The sequence below is a fragment of the Rhinolophus hipposideros genome, assembly GCF_964194185.1.
Source record: "Rhinolophus hipposideros genome assembly, chromosome: 2".
NCBI classification, from domain to species: Eukaryota; Metazoa; Chordata; class Mammalia; order Chiroptera; family Rhinolophidae; genus Rhinolophus; species Rhinolophus hipposideros.
The window spans coordinates 71,431,643-71,449,245 of record NC_138048.1 but is presented as its reverse complement, the minus strand read 5'-3'; the positions used below and the strand labels follow the sequence as shown (position 1 = coordinate 71,449,245).

At 40.5% G+C, this 17,603-nt stretch overlaps 1 protein-coding gene and 1 pseudogene across 2 annotated transcripts in view; both read right to left on the bottom strand.

The window, feature by feature from the left end:
* Positions 1–17,376, bottom strand: part of NCEH1 (neutral cholesterol ester hydrolase 1) — a 60,571-nt gene extending 43,195 nt beyond the window's left edge. The window contains exon 1 of the mRNA XM_081030195.1: positions 15,734–17,376. Within this exon, the coding sequence (XP_080886321.1) occupies positions 15,734–15,874 (141 nt within the window). The 5' untranslated portion in view covers positions 15,875–17,376. The remainder of the gene's footprint in view (positions 1–15,733) is intronic.
* On the bottom strand, positions 16,451–16,987 carry LOC308489316 (large ribosomal subunit protein uL5-like; annotated as a pseudogene). Its single transcript has one exon. The product of its transcript is annotated as a large ribosomal subunit protein uL5-like (transcript).
* Positions 17,377–17,603: the final 227 nt, after the last annotated feature.

Genomic DNA, 17,603 nt, shown 5'->3' with positions numbered 1-17,603 from the left:
TGAAAGGAAATATAACAAAAAGCAAATGGTGGCTGTGTTAGGTAAGATTGTAGTTAAGATTTTCTATTTTCTAAATTTTCTGTAGTATAACTATATACCTCTTCTGGTATATAAAAAAAACAAGTCAGTTCTCTAATTTATTAAAGGAATTATGCTTATATAGGAAAAAAATTGTAAAGCAGCTGTGACTTTTCTAGCCAGGAATAGTAGAATTCTAGCCAGGAATGGTAGAATTTAAAGAACCCTGCACCTGCTAACATCTACCGACTGCCCAAACGCACCCTTTACCTATTCATATTCCCACACACCACTTCCCTGCACACATCTCTGCCTGCACAACTCGTCTGTCCTGCGCATGCATTATATACTTTCCTCCAAGATACAGAAGGCTGAACTGTAGGGTGTAATCAGCTACTGGAATTTCTCCTGCTTCCTCTCATGGCCAAATTCCAGTTCATCTTTCAGTATCCATCTCAAACATCCTCTCCTCTGAGGTATTCTGTCCAACTCATTCCTTGTCTAGTCACTCCGGCCTCAATGCTCTCTGGTACTTAGTTCAAGTTTCTACTTTTGAGGCTTGTCTTATTGTCCTCATCAGTTTCTAGATCTGTCTTTTTTATTGTTGTTCCCCTAGGTCTAGCAAACTGCCTAGTACATAATTACTACTCAATATAATTGTTCAGTGAATGACTATATTGCCGATTATGTTTCCTTTGGTCGTTACTTCTAAATTCATTCTTTCTGAAAAAGCAGGCAGCTTACCCCTTATCATTTTCCTACTTTCCCTTTTTATGGAGAGGGAACAGGAATCCAGGGCAAAAGCAAGCCTGTTTTTCTGGTTGATCCTACCGTCAATGTCTCATACGAGAAATGCATGTCCAGAGAAAACTCCCCATCAGGCTGTTATCACCATTGCTCTTTACAGAGACGTTGGGTCACTCACCATTTATTAACTCAGCAAATACGTGAGTGTTTACTTTGTGCCAGGTAATTTTTGGAGCTGGGTCCACAGTGCCGAAGCCCACAGATGTGTTCCCTCCCCTCACAGAGCTTCCAGCCTGGCAGGGAAGACAGAATTACTTAGGGAGACAAATTACTTAGGGGTAATTAAACAGACAATAACGAATGGCAGTATGTTCTATGGAGATAAAGAAATGGGTGGAATAGAAATAAAATAGGAGTGCAGAGGGAATCTAGCCTGGGTGGTTAAAACAAGAGGTCAGGTTCTTTAACCACAGACCCAACCCCTTTGACAAACATGCAGACAGCGTTGGTCTCAAATAAGTCACCACTGATGCAACAACTGCAGTGTTTGTTTCAAGCTTTAAACCAGGAATGACTTTCTGAAGCAGAGCATTCAGAACACAGCAAGAAAGACTGACTTAAAGCAGTTTTCGTTTCAGACAAAAGATACTGACTTAAAGCAGTTTTCGTTTCAGACAAAAGCTACTAAAACCAAACAACAGTAGAACAAATAATTGTTTTCAATCAAATGATATATTTGGCCACCAAAATGTAAACACGATTCTATGGGTTTGTAACAGAGAATATTTTTAATAAGTTTAAAGCTTCATTTGCCAAGCAGTACTTTTTCTGGAAAAATCATACATTGGTGTCTGCTTTCATAATCCTACGATTAACTTATTTAAAGTTACCATCATTAAAACTGTCAAATATATCTTAACACCACAAGACTGTGACTAGTTCTACCCCTGGATCAGTTATGTAAAGATCTCCTTCAAACTTTTTATTTTCTACCTTTCAGAAACAACAAAAGTACTTCCCTGTATGTGCCATGTTCTCCAAATTTTGTGCTCGCTGTTTTCTCTTCCTGGAATGCCTTTCCTTCCCTGTCTGTCTGATGTGCTTCTTTTCCTCCTTTCAGAGTCAGCTCAGCCAATACCTCCTCTGGGATCCTTTGCCTGAGTTCCTCAGACATACAGAGGTTTCCTCTGCTAGGTTCCCACAGCACCCACAAACTGTAGCACCCAATAAACTTGGTTGGAATTGTCTACTTTTAGATTTTCCAAACTAGATATGAGCACCCCAAGGTCTCTGCAGTGTCTGGGACATGCCAGGTGATCAATAAATGTCTACTGGAACTACATCAGCCTTTTAGAAAATGAATAATGCACGGTTTTTCTCCATGAATAAACAAAATGAAGAGCTGTAACAGTATAATATTACACATTTAAGTATAACTTCAAGGTTTACAAAACGACCCTAAGTAAACCTGGCTCTCCCATGGGCACATAAAACCACAGGCCCAATCTTTATTGCAACAACTTTAAAGATCCCAGATGGCATTATAACTTAAAAATGCTACCCATGGTTGCCTGCCAGGCTCTCAAACCTGAAAATGAAAAAAAAAGGGGGTGTGGGGGCTTGGGCAGGGCAGGGGAGAGAACAGTATAAAGATCTTTAACCACTGACAACACAAATGAAAAATCCAACTTTTTAAGGAGTTAAAATTCTATGATTTACCCAAAAATATGCTTTTATGAAGTCAGGAAATCATGTTCATATTTTTAAAGTAATTGAAAATCACTTCTAAACAGGGTCCCTTTGCAGACATTACCAATAACAAAGTTTTGTTCTTTTCATGATCTTCACTTAAGTTGCAGAATTATGCCATTTTAATTGGCTAAATGAGGAAATAAGACTGACAAATTATTGGTTTTGCTCAGTAGGAGCTCCTGTGGCTTCTAACACCCAAATCTGGCACATGGTGTGTCCTGTAAAATACTGGCCCACTGTCCTCCACAAAAGCATAGCAGTGCATTTCAATGGTATACTGCTGACTATAGAATGAAAAAGCATCAATCTATAATGGAGAGAGTGTAATATTCATCTGATGTGAACCTTATTTTGAAGCAGACAGAAAAAGCTACTTAGCCTGTAAGATTTTAAAATGTGTTTCCATATAGATGAACCAACTAACATAAATTTAAAGTTATATGGGAAAGGGGAGATACTTCACTTTTTCATTCCCCTTGTTTTGTTTTCTGTTTTTATTTTTTATTTTCGTAATTTAGTTTATTGCCCAGAGGCCCACCCTGAAAAAATTGCTGAAGGATGCACTTCAGAAAGAAGTAAATTGAATTCAGAAAATGGAAATGAGAGGCAAGAAGTAATAGTTGAACAAAGACATTTGTAAAATACAGTGGTAAATCTGGTAATGATTGAATAGAAAATATAATTTAAAAATTGAGTGTTTAAAACAAGGTGAAATTATATAGATGTTTTAAATTATTTAAATTTTTCAGTTACAGTTGGCATTCAATGATTTTATGTTAATTTCAGGTGTACAGCATAGTGGTTAGACATTTATATAATTTATGCAGTGATCCCCCTGACTAGTCTAGTACCCACCTGGCACTATACATAGTTATTACCATATTATTGATTGTATTCTCTATGCTGTACTTTACATCCGCATGACTATTTTGTAACTATCAATTTGTATTTATTATTCCCTTGTGGGAACAGAGTCCCAGAGAGCAGTTTTCAGGCTATTGGCCTCATGTGGAGAGGTGCTGGCTCAGGTAGTAGATGGCTGTCAACTGTAACCGGTTAGCCAATTAGCCACTGATATAACTGCTGCGGCTGCGGTGGTGAGTCCAGAGAGTCGAGTTGAGAGTTAGTCAGTCGGTTTGTTGGCAGGCAGAGGAGCGGACAGCAGGTTGCAGGTCGCGTGGATCCTGCCTCCAGTGAGAATACAGTGCCACCAGTGAGACTATAGTGGTATGACTCCCCGACCTATGGCTCCGTGGGTGTTCCTTTTAGGCCTAGCCATATCCTGCGTTCTTATGCGAGGAGTGGGACCAGAGACCCCACAGGCCGCCTCGCATGACATCCCTTCACCCTCACTTTTTAAAAAAAAATTATTTTTAATGTACTAAATAATTATTTACGTATAATAACTATTATATATAGTATATACATAAAACTACTTAGTGTATCAGTAATAGCCATCCATAGTCTGTATCTCAGGTTTTATCACAAGCTATAAAGTATATTTTGGCTATTTCCTGAGAGAAATGACAGCTCAAGTCAAAATGATTAAGAAATGATTGCTTAAGTCAAAACATTAGTTTTGGCGGATATCCTTGAAATCTTAACAGGCTACAGGTTGAGATGCTGCAATGTAAAAGCCACAGTTGCCTGGGAGTACATTTTGTGGCTGATACATTGAAGGGTCCACCTTGATGCAGAGCTGATAGGCCCGTTTTCATCCTCATGTTCTTCAGTCTCTCCGGTGAATTGAAAACAGTCGACCTCTTCCTGGTGATGTTTCTCATTGGTTTCTTTGACACTATATTTCACCAATTTCCTTCTTTGTCTCCCGGCTGCTGTCTCCTTTGTTGGCTTTACCTCTTTTCTGCAACTCTGAAACTATTCTCTTCTTACACAACACTGTTTCCTTAGGGGATTTCAAGTCTTTATGGAATTTCAATTACCACTGTCCTGCCAACAAATTTCTCCAAATTTCCTTTATATTTTTTGGCACGGGTTATAGCTCCAGGAAGGCCAGGTGCTGTTTTTTTGTGTTTTTGTTTTTTTGCTTTGTGAATTGTTATAACCCTAATTCCTGGCACATAATGATTGCTCCATTAAAAGATGACAGAGGTCACAGTGAATTTCTTCTATGATGGTGCCTAATTGAAGACACCTGCGTTTAATAACTCAGCAGTCAAAGTCATCTTTTCCATAGGTATAGGCCAGATCTCTGGGCCCCACAGATGGCAATCATTTGAGCAACTCCAAAGCCCTTTGTTGATGAAAATAACCCTGCTTTGCAAGTACTTCTTCATTACCTTCACATTGTGGCGAGACGATCCACTGCTATGACAGAATTCAAGTAAAGCACTCTATATAACAAAATGTCATGTCACCAAGTGTATCTTAGGTACCCTAACGTCTAAAGACCTCTCTTCAGGTGACACATAATATTCTAAAACAAATTGATACCTTGGCAAAGCCCAGTAGAGATCTTTGATATAAGATAGTGATAGTCTGAGAGACATACAATTTCTCCAGCTTTTAGAGCATGAATTCCAAAGCCAGACTTTCTGAATTAGAACTCTGTTTCTGGGTGTGTGACTTGGGCAAGTTACTTAACCCCTTTGTGCCTCAATGTCTTCATTTACAATATTGGATGAATAATAGTACTTACCTCACAGGGTTGTTGTAAAGATTGAGGTAAATGTATGTAAAATGGTTAGAACAGTACGAGTGAGTGATGATGATGATGATTCATATACCTGGTTAGAATAGCCCATGGACTCCAAACCTTTGACCACAGGAAAGGGTTTTTAGTGCTTGCTATACACCAAGCACTATGCTGAGAGTTTTATACACATAATCACATTTAATCATATAACAAGCCTTGAGGGATGTCCTATCATTATCCCACTTTTATAGACAAGGAAATTAAAGTTTACAGAGTTTAAGTAACTTGCCTAACTAGTCTCACAACTAGTAAGTAGTAGGTCGGTGCAAAAGTAATTACGATCTAAAAGGTTAAAAATAATTGCAAAAATCGCAATTACTTTTGCACCAACCTAATGAGTGCTAAAACCAAAATTTAAATCCAGTCACCTAGCCAAAAGCACTCTAGGTTAAGAAGCTCTACACCCGTATAGAAATCTACAAACCTGAGAGCAGTAGCAGATTGACAAAAATAATGGTGAAAATAAAAGAATAAAAAATAGCATATTACTATTGTAGTTTACTGTAGACAATTGCCAAAAATCAGATCTAAACTAAATGTATTTCTAATGTTCCAGGTACTGTTCCAAGTGCTTTACTTAGTAACTAATGTGATGGTGATGATAAACCATAAAGCTTTATACACATCACCTATACAATCTTCAAATAACTTTGCGAACTAAGTATTGTGACCACTTACTAGAGCAGGAAACAAACTCACAGGTGAACTACTCTTCAAGGTCCCACAGTTAGCATAGCTGAGAGCCTGGATTTGAAAACAATTCTCCCTGATCCCAAAATCCATGCTCTTAAACACTATGAAAACTGTCCCCCAAATTTGGTAAATATGCCATCAATGTCATGTGTTCTTTTGTAAAATAAATATGTGTAGTCAATTAAATTTGGGACTCACTATATATTCTCCCTTTAAGATTCAACATACACATGCATGGTAGGAATTCTGAAACATTTTGCAGTTAAAACAGAAATCCCGATTAACCCTGTTTAACTCAGCATGTCCCAGTCTTATTTAACCATGGAACCCTTTTCAAGGTGTTATGTTAATATCCTCCAGAACTAAAATTTGTAAATACATAATACACTCATTTCCCCCATGACACTTCTTAATGTGGATCACACAACTACCGTGTTTCCCCGAAAATAAGACCTTAGCAGGACCTTCAGCTCTAATGTGTCCTTTGGGGCAAAAATTAATGTAGTAGTCTTATAGTAAAATAAGACCGGGTCTTATGTAATATAATATAATATAATATAAGAGTGGGTCTTATATTAATTTTTGTTCCACAAGACGCATTAGAGCTGATGGTCAGGCTAAGTCTTATTTTCGGGAAAATACAGTGGCACAAAAGATTTCATGGTGGAGAGTGTGGAGTGGGAAGGGAAGGAGGGGACATTGAATAATCATAACAGGAAGCTGTGGAATATAGTTTAAAGAGCTATGGAGTCCAGTGAACCTGGTTCACAGCCAGCCTTACCGGACAGTCATGTGTCTGTGAACCAGTTACCTAATCTTACTGAGTTTCCATTTTGTTCAAGGAGGACATTCACTACTATTGCACAAGGTGGTTGTGTTTATTTTTCAGTAAATGGACCCATTGTTATGCGGATACGTGCCAGAAATCTTATTCTATTAAAAGGAAATCATCTTCTAAAATCAAAAGAATTGACTTGCCTTGCTAAAAAAGTCAAGGCAGCAGGGATGACTGCTGCTTTGGACTTGCTTCTCACCAACTGCACCATGAAATGGAAGTGACTGAAACTTGGGACAGAGTGACTATCTTTATCTGATGTATAAACTAGGAATAGTGAGATAAACATCTTGCACTTTAGAAAAGTAGACTTCAGAACAATCAGAGAAAAGGTCATTTGAATCCCGGGACAAGGACAATATTATGGGATAGACAGCACAGAAGAAGATTGGTCAAATACATTTCTTATGGGACATTCATCAATTATCTATTCAAGAGGAAAAGGGAAAGGTAGAATGATAGCAAATGAATGTGGGAATTCACCAGTAATCTTTTAAGGATATGGCCTGTAATCATAACTTAATGTTTACCTAGAAACATGCACATACTTCATTATGAATTTGAAAAAAAGCATAATCCGCAAAAATATTATGAGGAAGTTAGAAACCCAGAAAACAGCAAGGCTTGCAAAAATAATTGCAAAGGACAACAAAAAAGCCACTTTTTAGGTAAGTTCAGAGTCATAAGCACATGAAGCATTAGGTCTGCCCCTTGGGGAAAATGGTGTAACACAGAAGACTGAAAGAAAGTGGAACCATGAATTCCTATTTTCTCTATTGTGAATAATCTTCAAACCAAAAAAAACCAAAACAAAATAGAACCAAAAAACATCCAAACCAAAACAACAACAACAAAAACCCACCTAAGACAAGTAATAGGGAAATTAGGTCTATGATAGGTGAGAAAGATGATGATTTGGTGGGGAGCTTGTACATAGCAACATAAGGAAAGAAACATATAAGGGCCGTGAAAGAAAAACAAAATGCTATGGTAGCAGAGTATAAAGGAACGAGAAAGTAAGGCTGACTGGGGCAAAAGGGGAAGTTTCCAAGAGATGATTTTAGAATGAGTGTTGAAAGATGTGGGCAATGTTGAGCAAAGTAAGAGAGTGGGAGAGCATGTGAAGCAGAGGTGACAACAGCAGCAATGGTGTCAGATACGAACACTGAGGCTAGATGCAGCAGAGTGGCACTACCAGGCTGTAGCAGGCCCTACGTGCCAGCTAAGGACCTTAGTATTTTTACTCTGTCGCTAACTTAGAGGATAGGAAGTCGGGGGGCAAGGGGTGGTCATTCACGGGAGGGTGAGCAGTCAGATTCGGGCGAAGCAGGGAGCACAGGGATCATTCCACAACTGAGACCTGAGAATGCTGAATGTTTGCAAGTCAAATAAATGTAGGCCAAACATCTGTCCAGATTTGTCTGGATATAATTCTGGCTTCAGTCAGTGGTATTGGCATGATGAGTAATAGCAGCCCCTATCACTCTCACAAATGTCCTGGTTTGGACAATGAATTTTGTGCCTCACCTAGATGCATGCAATTTGGGGGGTTATCTATCTGTGTTTAATAGCAATAATCATCAACTACAGAGAGGAGAGCTTCTTAACAGAAATGCCACAACAAATGGTTTGCAGGTGGGCCACAAGACATTCGTTTAGGTGTCTCACAGGAGTAAAAACTGAAAGCCATTTTTATAACTATTCAAAATGTATCAAAGTTGGCATTGTTCTTTCTAAGTCTTGTGACTTCTGTCACTCAAGCCCGTACAGATTCCCTCAATATTTCCTCCAGTTTCCCCTGGCATACTTTAAACATGTCAAGTCTATGGCATGAAAAAAGATTGGGAAACACTAGTGTCCATAATTTCACTGTGGGAGCTCAAACAGAAGGTCAGGATGCAGTGTCCTGTGAAAGCGTTATCATGAGCATTTCCACGTGCATGGCCGTGGCTGTCAGGGGCCTGTCAGAAAGAACACCAGGGACAAACAGGGCACATCCTTCCCAGAGGACTACGTTTTCAGGTCAGCCTGGCCTAGCAGTGAGAGCACAAAACTAGGAGTCTAGGAACTTAGATTCCACTCCCCCTTTGCTGGTATAACTAATGTAATCTTGAGGATGTCACGGACCCTTTCTGAACCTGTTTACTCACTTGACAAATGGAAATAACTATTGCCAGCCAGTTATATGTTAGAAAAATACAATGAGATAATTTAAGTGAAACGCTTTGTAAATCCTAGAGTGTTATGTAAATGTAACATGTAATAAAAAATATGGTCCTTTCAGGTCTCATTTCTCTTAGGGCTAGCCTCCTCTAGCCCTGTGGTATTTTTAGTAGGATCCCTCAATCCTACTCTCACTCCATACACATTCATTCCTACTACTTCTACCACCACCCCTTCACCTAGACCACTCCCAATCTATATCTCCAGCCCACTTCTCTTTCCTGAGCTCTGGCCTTGTATATGCAAGATATTTATGAACGGCTATCTTTGGACTAGTCCCAAGGCCACTTCAAAACAACGTCCAAAACTCTATTATCTTCAGTCTCAGATCTGCTCCTTTACCTAAATCGAGTCATCACTAGTACTCACCCAGTTACTCCAGAGCCTTTCCAAGGAGTCATCTTTGACTCCTTTCTCTCCTTCACTCACACTGTTGCCTCCTTCAGCAACTCTGGTCAGCTTCTCCAAACCAGTCCCACTTGATAAGTTCATGCTCTCTCCTCTCCTCTCTTGCTTCCTATGTGGTCTCTCAGCTTTACCTGCTTTCTTAAACTCTAGTCTCTACTGCCAGTGAGAAAGACTGTTCTAAGACAGATTTGACCATGGGGTTTCCCTGTTAAAATTCTTTCGGTGGCTCCTTGTTGGCCCACAGAGCCCTTCATTGTCTGACCCGTGCTTCTTTCTTGCCTCATCTCTCTGACTTTTGACCTTCATGCTCCAGCCAGTCTAAGCCACTTTTAGTTCCTTATCATCCTCTCCCACTGAAAAGCCCCTTCTGGCTGGAACGCCCTTTTCACCCTCCTTTCTCCTCTCCTCTTTCCCCACCTCCTTCACTGAGCTAGCTTCTATGGAAAGGCATTCTAGTACAATGGGTAAGCTCTTGAGCTTGGAGTAAGACAGGCTGGAGGTGAATTGTGATTCCACCTCTTACAAACCGTGTCATCTTGAGCCAGTTACTTTTCTTTGCATTTCAGTTTCATGCTTTGTAAGAAAAATAAGAACATCCGCCTCATAGAGTTATAGCATGAAGTAAATGAGTCACATGTAAAGCACATAGCATACTAGTATCTAGCACAAAGTACGTGCTTACTGTATGCTTCATTGATGTTAGGTACTTCTGCTGTAAACAGTAACCTTGATAATTCAGATGATATGTCAATGTGAAAGGGAAACAGTCCCCAATGCACAATACGACACTAGATGTACTTTCTTAAGGCTCTTGCACAAACCCATAAATGTCTCTACCATAACTTCTTCTGCCATCCGAGTGAACCCTTTGTAACTGTCAATAGGTCTATCTCCCCTTCATTCGACGGTAAACGTGTCAAGATTAGGTATGCGGGTTTTTGTTTTTTCATTTGTGTGTCGCCAGTCCCAGCATTGGTGTTCAGCATTTATTGAATGAGTGATGACTTCTAAATGGTAGGATTTTAATTTTATTTTGTAAACACTGAAAAATAGATTGTTAAAATTTCATAATATGACACAGATTCGGCAGGCAATACATATCTAGATTTGCCACTTGGAAATTCAATTACGTTTCTTAATTCTTTATAAACATAAAATGAAGGAGAAAAGAAATGATCGACAATTCCCACATAGTTTCATTTGACAGTAAAAGTAAATATATACTATATCCTTCCTTTTTTAAAGGAAATAATTGTGCGTTAATAGAACATTTAAGAATGATTATTGCACTTTCACACCTCACAGAAATGTCTTAGATCAAGCATAAGCCACATGTTAGAACTAGAAGGTCCCATTAAAACAAAGTATAATAGTAATGATGGCATTTCTGTGCTCAGGGCTATATTTGTAGAGTTCTAGGAAAAATGAAAAGTACAAATTAGGCATTGTCTAACACACCTGGGAACTGAATCAATCTGACCTTAATATTTGATTGGATCCACCAAGAGGTGCTGTCTATAAAGACCAAATCAGATTGCTCACCTGTCAGAACTAATACTAATTAAATACTGCCACTGAAGCTACTCTGAAAGCCTTTCTGCTGCCAAGTATTTGAAGAAAAATCCCATTGAATCAGCTAAAAATTATCGTGGTCGGTGAAATATCTAATTTACATGAAGAAATATGTATCACGGCAAGTCTGGAAGGTGGTAGACAAAACTTATTATGTACTATGTTTTCAAGGTAAATTTACCTGACATTAGTCAACATTCCAGTTCATAAATGGTTATGAAAAAGGTGGTTAGCAAGTTGGAGTTCTGCATGGTATCCCGTTGAGCTGTCATTTAAACAACACCCACATAGGCCAAAGGTACATCATACATAGAAAATTCAGGTAAGATCACTTTAGATTCCAATAAGCTTGGGGACATTGTACAGAATGAAAAAGCTTGCTCAATCAGTCCAGAAGCACTGTCATCCATAAGAATAGGGGATTCTTTCAGCAGAAATACTCATTTCAACAACCTCTCTGTTGCATTATGTCATCAAACAGATACCGCATAAGACGTGGTAAGTTAGGAGATGAGCAAGGTAAGACAAATCATGCTCTTGCTCTGAACTCCCTTCAGATACCACTATTATCCTTAGTGACCATCTTTATCACCCCTCTGATTTGTACATAGGAGCTCTATAGTAACTGGCTTCTCCATTCTAGTAGGCTGTAGTTTCTTTTAGGTCATTTTAGCATTTCTCGAAAATTTTATACTGTAGGCTTTCACCCTGCATTACAGCTAAGTGACTGAGCATGAAGCATGCTACTGTGATAGCTGTATCAGGGGATGCAGGATGTCTTTTTGTAAAAATATGATTTTCTTCATAGAATAATTACTCAAAGAGTAATCACACTGATAAGCATGTACACATCAATTGCACTTTAGAAGTAGGAAACCTACCACAAAAACTTACTACAAGAAAGTTTTTAAATAATTTCTTTTTACTACATGTTCATTGTAGAAAAACTAGAGTATACAGATCTGGAAATTGAAGATATAACCTTATGCCTCGTCCCCTTCCTTATATTTTAAATGATCTCCCTCTGCTTTTTCTGTACATATACATATATATACATATATATATGTATGTATATCTTTATGTATATAAAGATATACATAACTATATATTTTGAAAGATATTTTAAATGGGGCATATATGCAGTTTTGTAGCATTTTCCCACTTAATGTACAGTACAAGTCTTTTGTAGGCCATTAAACATTATTTTATAAGTGAAATTTATTATTACCTAGTATTCCAAAATATGGGTTTACCGTAATTTACTTAATCTCTTACTGTCCTTAAGTGTTCTTTCTTTTAAATAATGCTACAAAAAAAAATGAAACATAAGATTTAAAAAAGGTTGCAAAGCGATCCCCCATATTTCTAGCTGAACAAGATTTTTGATCCTGTAAAATGTTTCCATCTTTATAGCTACACCTTTGCGTATATCTGTGATTACTTAAAATGAATTCCTCCAGAAAGATTGCTGGGTCAAAGAATAAACATGCTTCTACAGCCTTCAGTGGATATTGCAAACTCAGCAGTGGGCACTTCTCAGTATCTTCACCTGTCCTGGGATCACCAGTTTTTAAAATCTTTGCTTGCATAGCAATTTGAAATCAGCATCAGAACCTCCTCGAACTCCATCCTTTTATCCTTCCTGTTTCCTTCTGCCCAGTCTTTATCTATACCTCTCTTTCCACTGACCTTCCCAGACCTTCTTTGTTTGTGATTTTTCTACTGCTCAAATCTTATGATGGCTCCGCTCTAACACGGAAATTTGTCTCGCTAGTATTTTATCCCCTTAGACTCTTAAAACAACAGTATTCACCAACTAATCTGATACACTAACCCATGCTAATCGGAAGGGGCTCATTCCCAGCAACGTGTGCAATATAACTTGAACCGTTTAAGGAAAATACATTATCTACATCTGCACTGCATTTTGTTCAGCTGAAAGAGCAGTGGTTCTTACATTTTGCCGCACGTTGAAAATCACCTGGGGAGCTTTTAAAAACACTGATGCCTGGGACTTACCTCCCAGGGATTCTGAATAAATTTGGTATAGGGTGTGACTTGGACATCAGGATTTTTTAAGACTCCCAAGATAACTCTAATGTAGCCTGTGTTGAGATGACTTAGAAAAAGATCCCAAGAAGCTTCTTCTTAAATCATACTAGAGGACCTCAAGGAAGAAAAGTACAATGAACATAACTCCTCTGCACACAATAAAAGGACATAAAAGGGGTGGGAGGGGTGAAGCATTTGCCCATGACAACAGAATAAAAAAAGTAGCCCTCCTATTTCTTGATGGTAAGCAAGAGGCTGCTGTGTTAGGAAGTAGGCCAAGCTTCACCTCTGAAGTAGCTTCAGTAACTTTTGTAACTGAGCCAATCAACTCCCACTAAAATTATTTGCGTAACATACTTTATGCAATTTAGCGGTAGCTCTCCAGGTTTCAGTAAGACAAATTGCTTCCAGTTTACATGTGTTTTATTCTTTCAACAAAGTTGGGCGCTCTCACAGATTTCGGAATCCCCACAATTCACAACAGACCTTTGGAACAACTCTTAGGGGAATAACTACAACAAGTTCCAGGCATTTAAATCCATTACTAAACTTCACAGCAACCTTACAAGGTTAGCTCTATTTTACAGGGAAAACTGAGGATGAGAATAGGTTAGTAAACTGCCTGGACTCAGAGCCAGTAAGTGGCTTGGCTGGCATGGGACTCTAACAGTCATGCTCTTACCTACTGACAGGCCACATTATCTTTTCCTCAGGACAATTTGAAGTGACACTGGTAAATTGCTTTACCGAGTAGAATACGCTTTCATGTGGTCTGAATGATCTTTCTGATATTTCACAGTTCTGAAGACAAGTTATGAGAGCCACTTCTGTGCAAACCCACTCCCTAGCTGCAGTGGTAGCGAGGATACTTTGTTACCTCATCTGTCTCCATGACCTAGCCATTACACACATCCTCAAACACTAGCTGGGGGCACATTCTGTAAAAGACTATAGCATTCATAGGCCTTGCCTTTCATGGGTTGGCAGCCTACTTGGGGAAGAAAGGCATTTCTTTAAACCTGGATTTTTTTGGATTACTCAGATTTTCTCAGAAGACTTCCGTATCTAAACTAAAAATAATCTCCACAGCTGACATAGCAGTTTTATTCTTGCCTCCCTCCCCTCCCCTGTTTTTCTTATTAGTCCCTATTTTTCTTATCTACTTCCTATTTATTTACTAATGGCCATTTAACCCACTCCATGTAAATACCATTGTACACCATAATCCTTGAAGGATGTTATTCCCAAATTACATAATTTCTGGAGGAAAAGAGGGATTGCAGGGCTTCCTACATGAAGACCGCCTTTCTTGGAATCAATGCTATAGAAGGGGATGGTCATTCTTCCACTATGTCAACATTATAGTAAGCAGGAGGGAAGGAAGAGGGTCTCTATCTTCATAGACCTTTCCTAGGAGACAACAGGCAACTTGGGGGTGGAGAAGGTGGTTGGATTCAAGAGAAGCAAATCCCTGCTAGGAATGCTACAAAACCCTAGTCAAGGGGCTTTTTGATAGAGCAAATGTAACCCAAGCAGAGACTATGTAACACGACACATTTAGGATGGACGGAAGGAGTGGGGGAAGGAACATCAATCGTCTAGGAAAATCATGATTTTTTTTCCCCTCTCCTTCTCTAGTCACTCCTGAATACAAACCAACAAAAAAAAGAGTTTACAAAAATAACCTGAGATTAAAGCCTAAGTTTGGGAGAAGAGAGGAGACTTGGTTTTGGAGGAGGGTTAGGAGTTTAGAGAGAGTAAGCTGCTCAGAAATACTGTTCAGTCATAGGGCTCAGCCTTGGCTGCAGATTGTAGGTTAGATTCTCTGGCACTAAAAATATTAATAATTCCTCTTACCATAGAATAAACCAGGTAGTTATATTTTCCTGTCTGTGGGGGAAAAGAAATACACACTCCTGATACAGTAGAGAGAACTGTTACCCTGCCAGGGTACTCCTGGGTATCCTGGCTCCGGCAAAGGTTATCTGCTCGTCAGTCAAGGACATAAAACAAACGCTGCAGGGCAGGCAGAAAGCAAATGCATCATGCTAACACCGTGGAGGTTGTTGCCGTCTCCACCACCTGTCCTCCATCCCGCTAGGCCTCCTGGCCTTCTTTCTTGGGCTACGCCGAGAAACGCCACGCATGCAAGGGCAGATCTGAGCGGTTCCCCAAGTGCTTAGCGGAGCCCTGACTGCTGCCCCCGGGAATGGAGAGCTCCACGGGCAGAGGATGTTGGGAGATCACCCGCGCCCGCTTCTGCTTTTAAGGTGGCTGCACTATCCGACAGGAGAGCTTGTTTTTCCCAGACCTGTCCTAAACAACATTTACCTCGCCCTCTGCCGGCCCCTATCGGAGAAAGAAAACGGGGGAGGGGCGCCTCATAAAATGCTGCAAGCTTGTTTTTTCACGTTGCAAACCAAGAAAGAGGGGACTCTTTAGGGCAGATGAAGGGTTAAACACAGTTGTCAAATTCTATTCAAGAACTTGGCCTTCTCCATCACCAGAGCAGAGGAGGAGACACAGATGTAGCCCGCTGCTGCCGGCAAGGGGGCGACACACGGAAAACGCCAGGCTGAACCACCTTAAAAAGCAATCGCCTCATTGCAGTAGAAAAACTGTGCATTCTCGTTGGACACAGTCCGGAAATTTCGTTTCCCCCTTCAAATACCGCTTAAGAGGAGGGAGAGAGAATCAGCCCTGGGGCTGCGTCTCACCACTTGCTGTGCGCCCCGGAAAGTCGCGTCCAGCAGCATCAGCTTCCAGGGTTCCGACACCGAGCTGGGCAGGGGGATGTAGACGTAATAGGCGGCCAGCGCCACCAGCGCGGTGAGCACCACAAAGGACGACCTCATCATCTCCCGGGTCGGTGGCCCCGCGGGTTAACAAGGACCAAGGGGCGACGCCACCCAAAGACCTCCGGCAAGTTTCTGCAAAGGCCGGCTGCTCATTCACTGGGTTTCTTATATGCCCAGGAGCCAATCAGAGGCGGCGTCGGGAGGAAGTCGGAGCGTGGACGTACCCCCTCTTTGGTGTCCTTGCAAAGTGTTGCGGACACTTTACGGTGGAGAAATCTGAGGCTGCGCTAGGCGCTGCACAGCGCACTCTGGAGGACACAGGTCTGTACTGCACGCCGGTGACCCAGGGCTCCCTCCTGAGGGTTCTCAAATGGAAACCTGAAATAGTTCCCGTGGGACGCATCTGGCCGCCCAAAGCACTAGGCCTTTCAGACTTAAAGTGGAGATACCGAGAAGATCATAAAAATCTACTGTATTCTAGAACCAGATTTGCAGTGGAATGAAATTCTAGCTGAAATGTGGTGAAGGAGAATAATTGCACATTCTTATTTATATATTTATTTATGTATTGATGTATTTACTTATTTATTTTTCTACTGAAAACATGTTATTGGCCTGTTGGGTAGGAGCGGGAATTTATTTGCCATGAAGAATGATCCCATTATACTTCTGCGGGAACTAGAGCGCGGCTTCCTTTTTGCTGATTCGGTGTTTGGCCTCCGGGCAGCCTGTCCTGCGCTGCTTGTCTGCGATGCTGAAACCTGGCCTACCCAGCACCACACAGAACTCCAGGCGGTAGATACCAATGCTTGGGTCATATTTGATCCCAAGATCAATGTGTTCATGGATCCCAAAACCAAAGTTTCCTGTATCTGAGAAGTTATTTTTTTTGTAACTCGTACTCTCACACCTTTAGACCTTTCTCCAAGATTGCTTCTGCCTTGGCCCCACGACTGGGCAATGGACGGCAATCGTTTCGTATCTCCTGATGCCACAGGATCTGACGGTGTATCTAGTTTTGGAGAACACAAGGGCCTGGCCTGTGAGCTGCTCCAGGACCTTGGCTGTCCCGATCAGTCTGGCTCCACTCTCCCCCACACAGATGTGGAGGCAGAGTTTGCGGATGTGAAGCTCCTGCTTGGGGTTCTCCTTTTCGTCTTGATCCTGAGCCATGCTGAGAAACAGGAAGATCAGTAATTACAAGTTTTTATAGCTCAGGCAATGACAAGCCAGTAGTAGATCCAACACCGAAGTCTTGGTTTCCAAATCTCAGTCTCCAATAAAAGGAAGCATGACTCTGCCACAGCTCCTTGGAAAATAAAGACTGATTCCAGGGCTGGGGCAGGTAAAGTACAGGACGAGGGAATTGTGCCAGAAGATAGGGAAGTGCTCAAACATGATGGGGACTGGTCAAGGACACAGGTGGCAGCTTGAAGGATCTCCCAATGGCTGAAGCTGGGATCAGTTTAGAATCACAATGAATAATAATAATGGATTTTAAACCATTGAATGAAATTAAAATCCATGAGTCTATACTAATATAAATGAATAAACAAATGGACAAATGGGGACATGCCATCTGAAAGAAATTCTTTCAGTATGTCAGGGATAGCAGAAAAAGGACTTGAAACTAGATTTCCTGTTAAAGATTGGGGTGCAGGGCTGGGGGTGGGTGGGAGGAAAGGGTGTGAATACAGAAAGGGAAAGAAAACTTCACCTGCAGAACTACAACCTTAGATGTAAAAGGAAAACATTTGAAAGAACTGTTTCAAGGAGGTAGTGAGAGAAC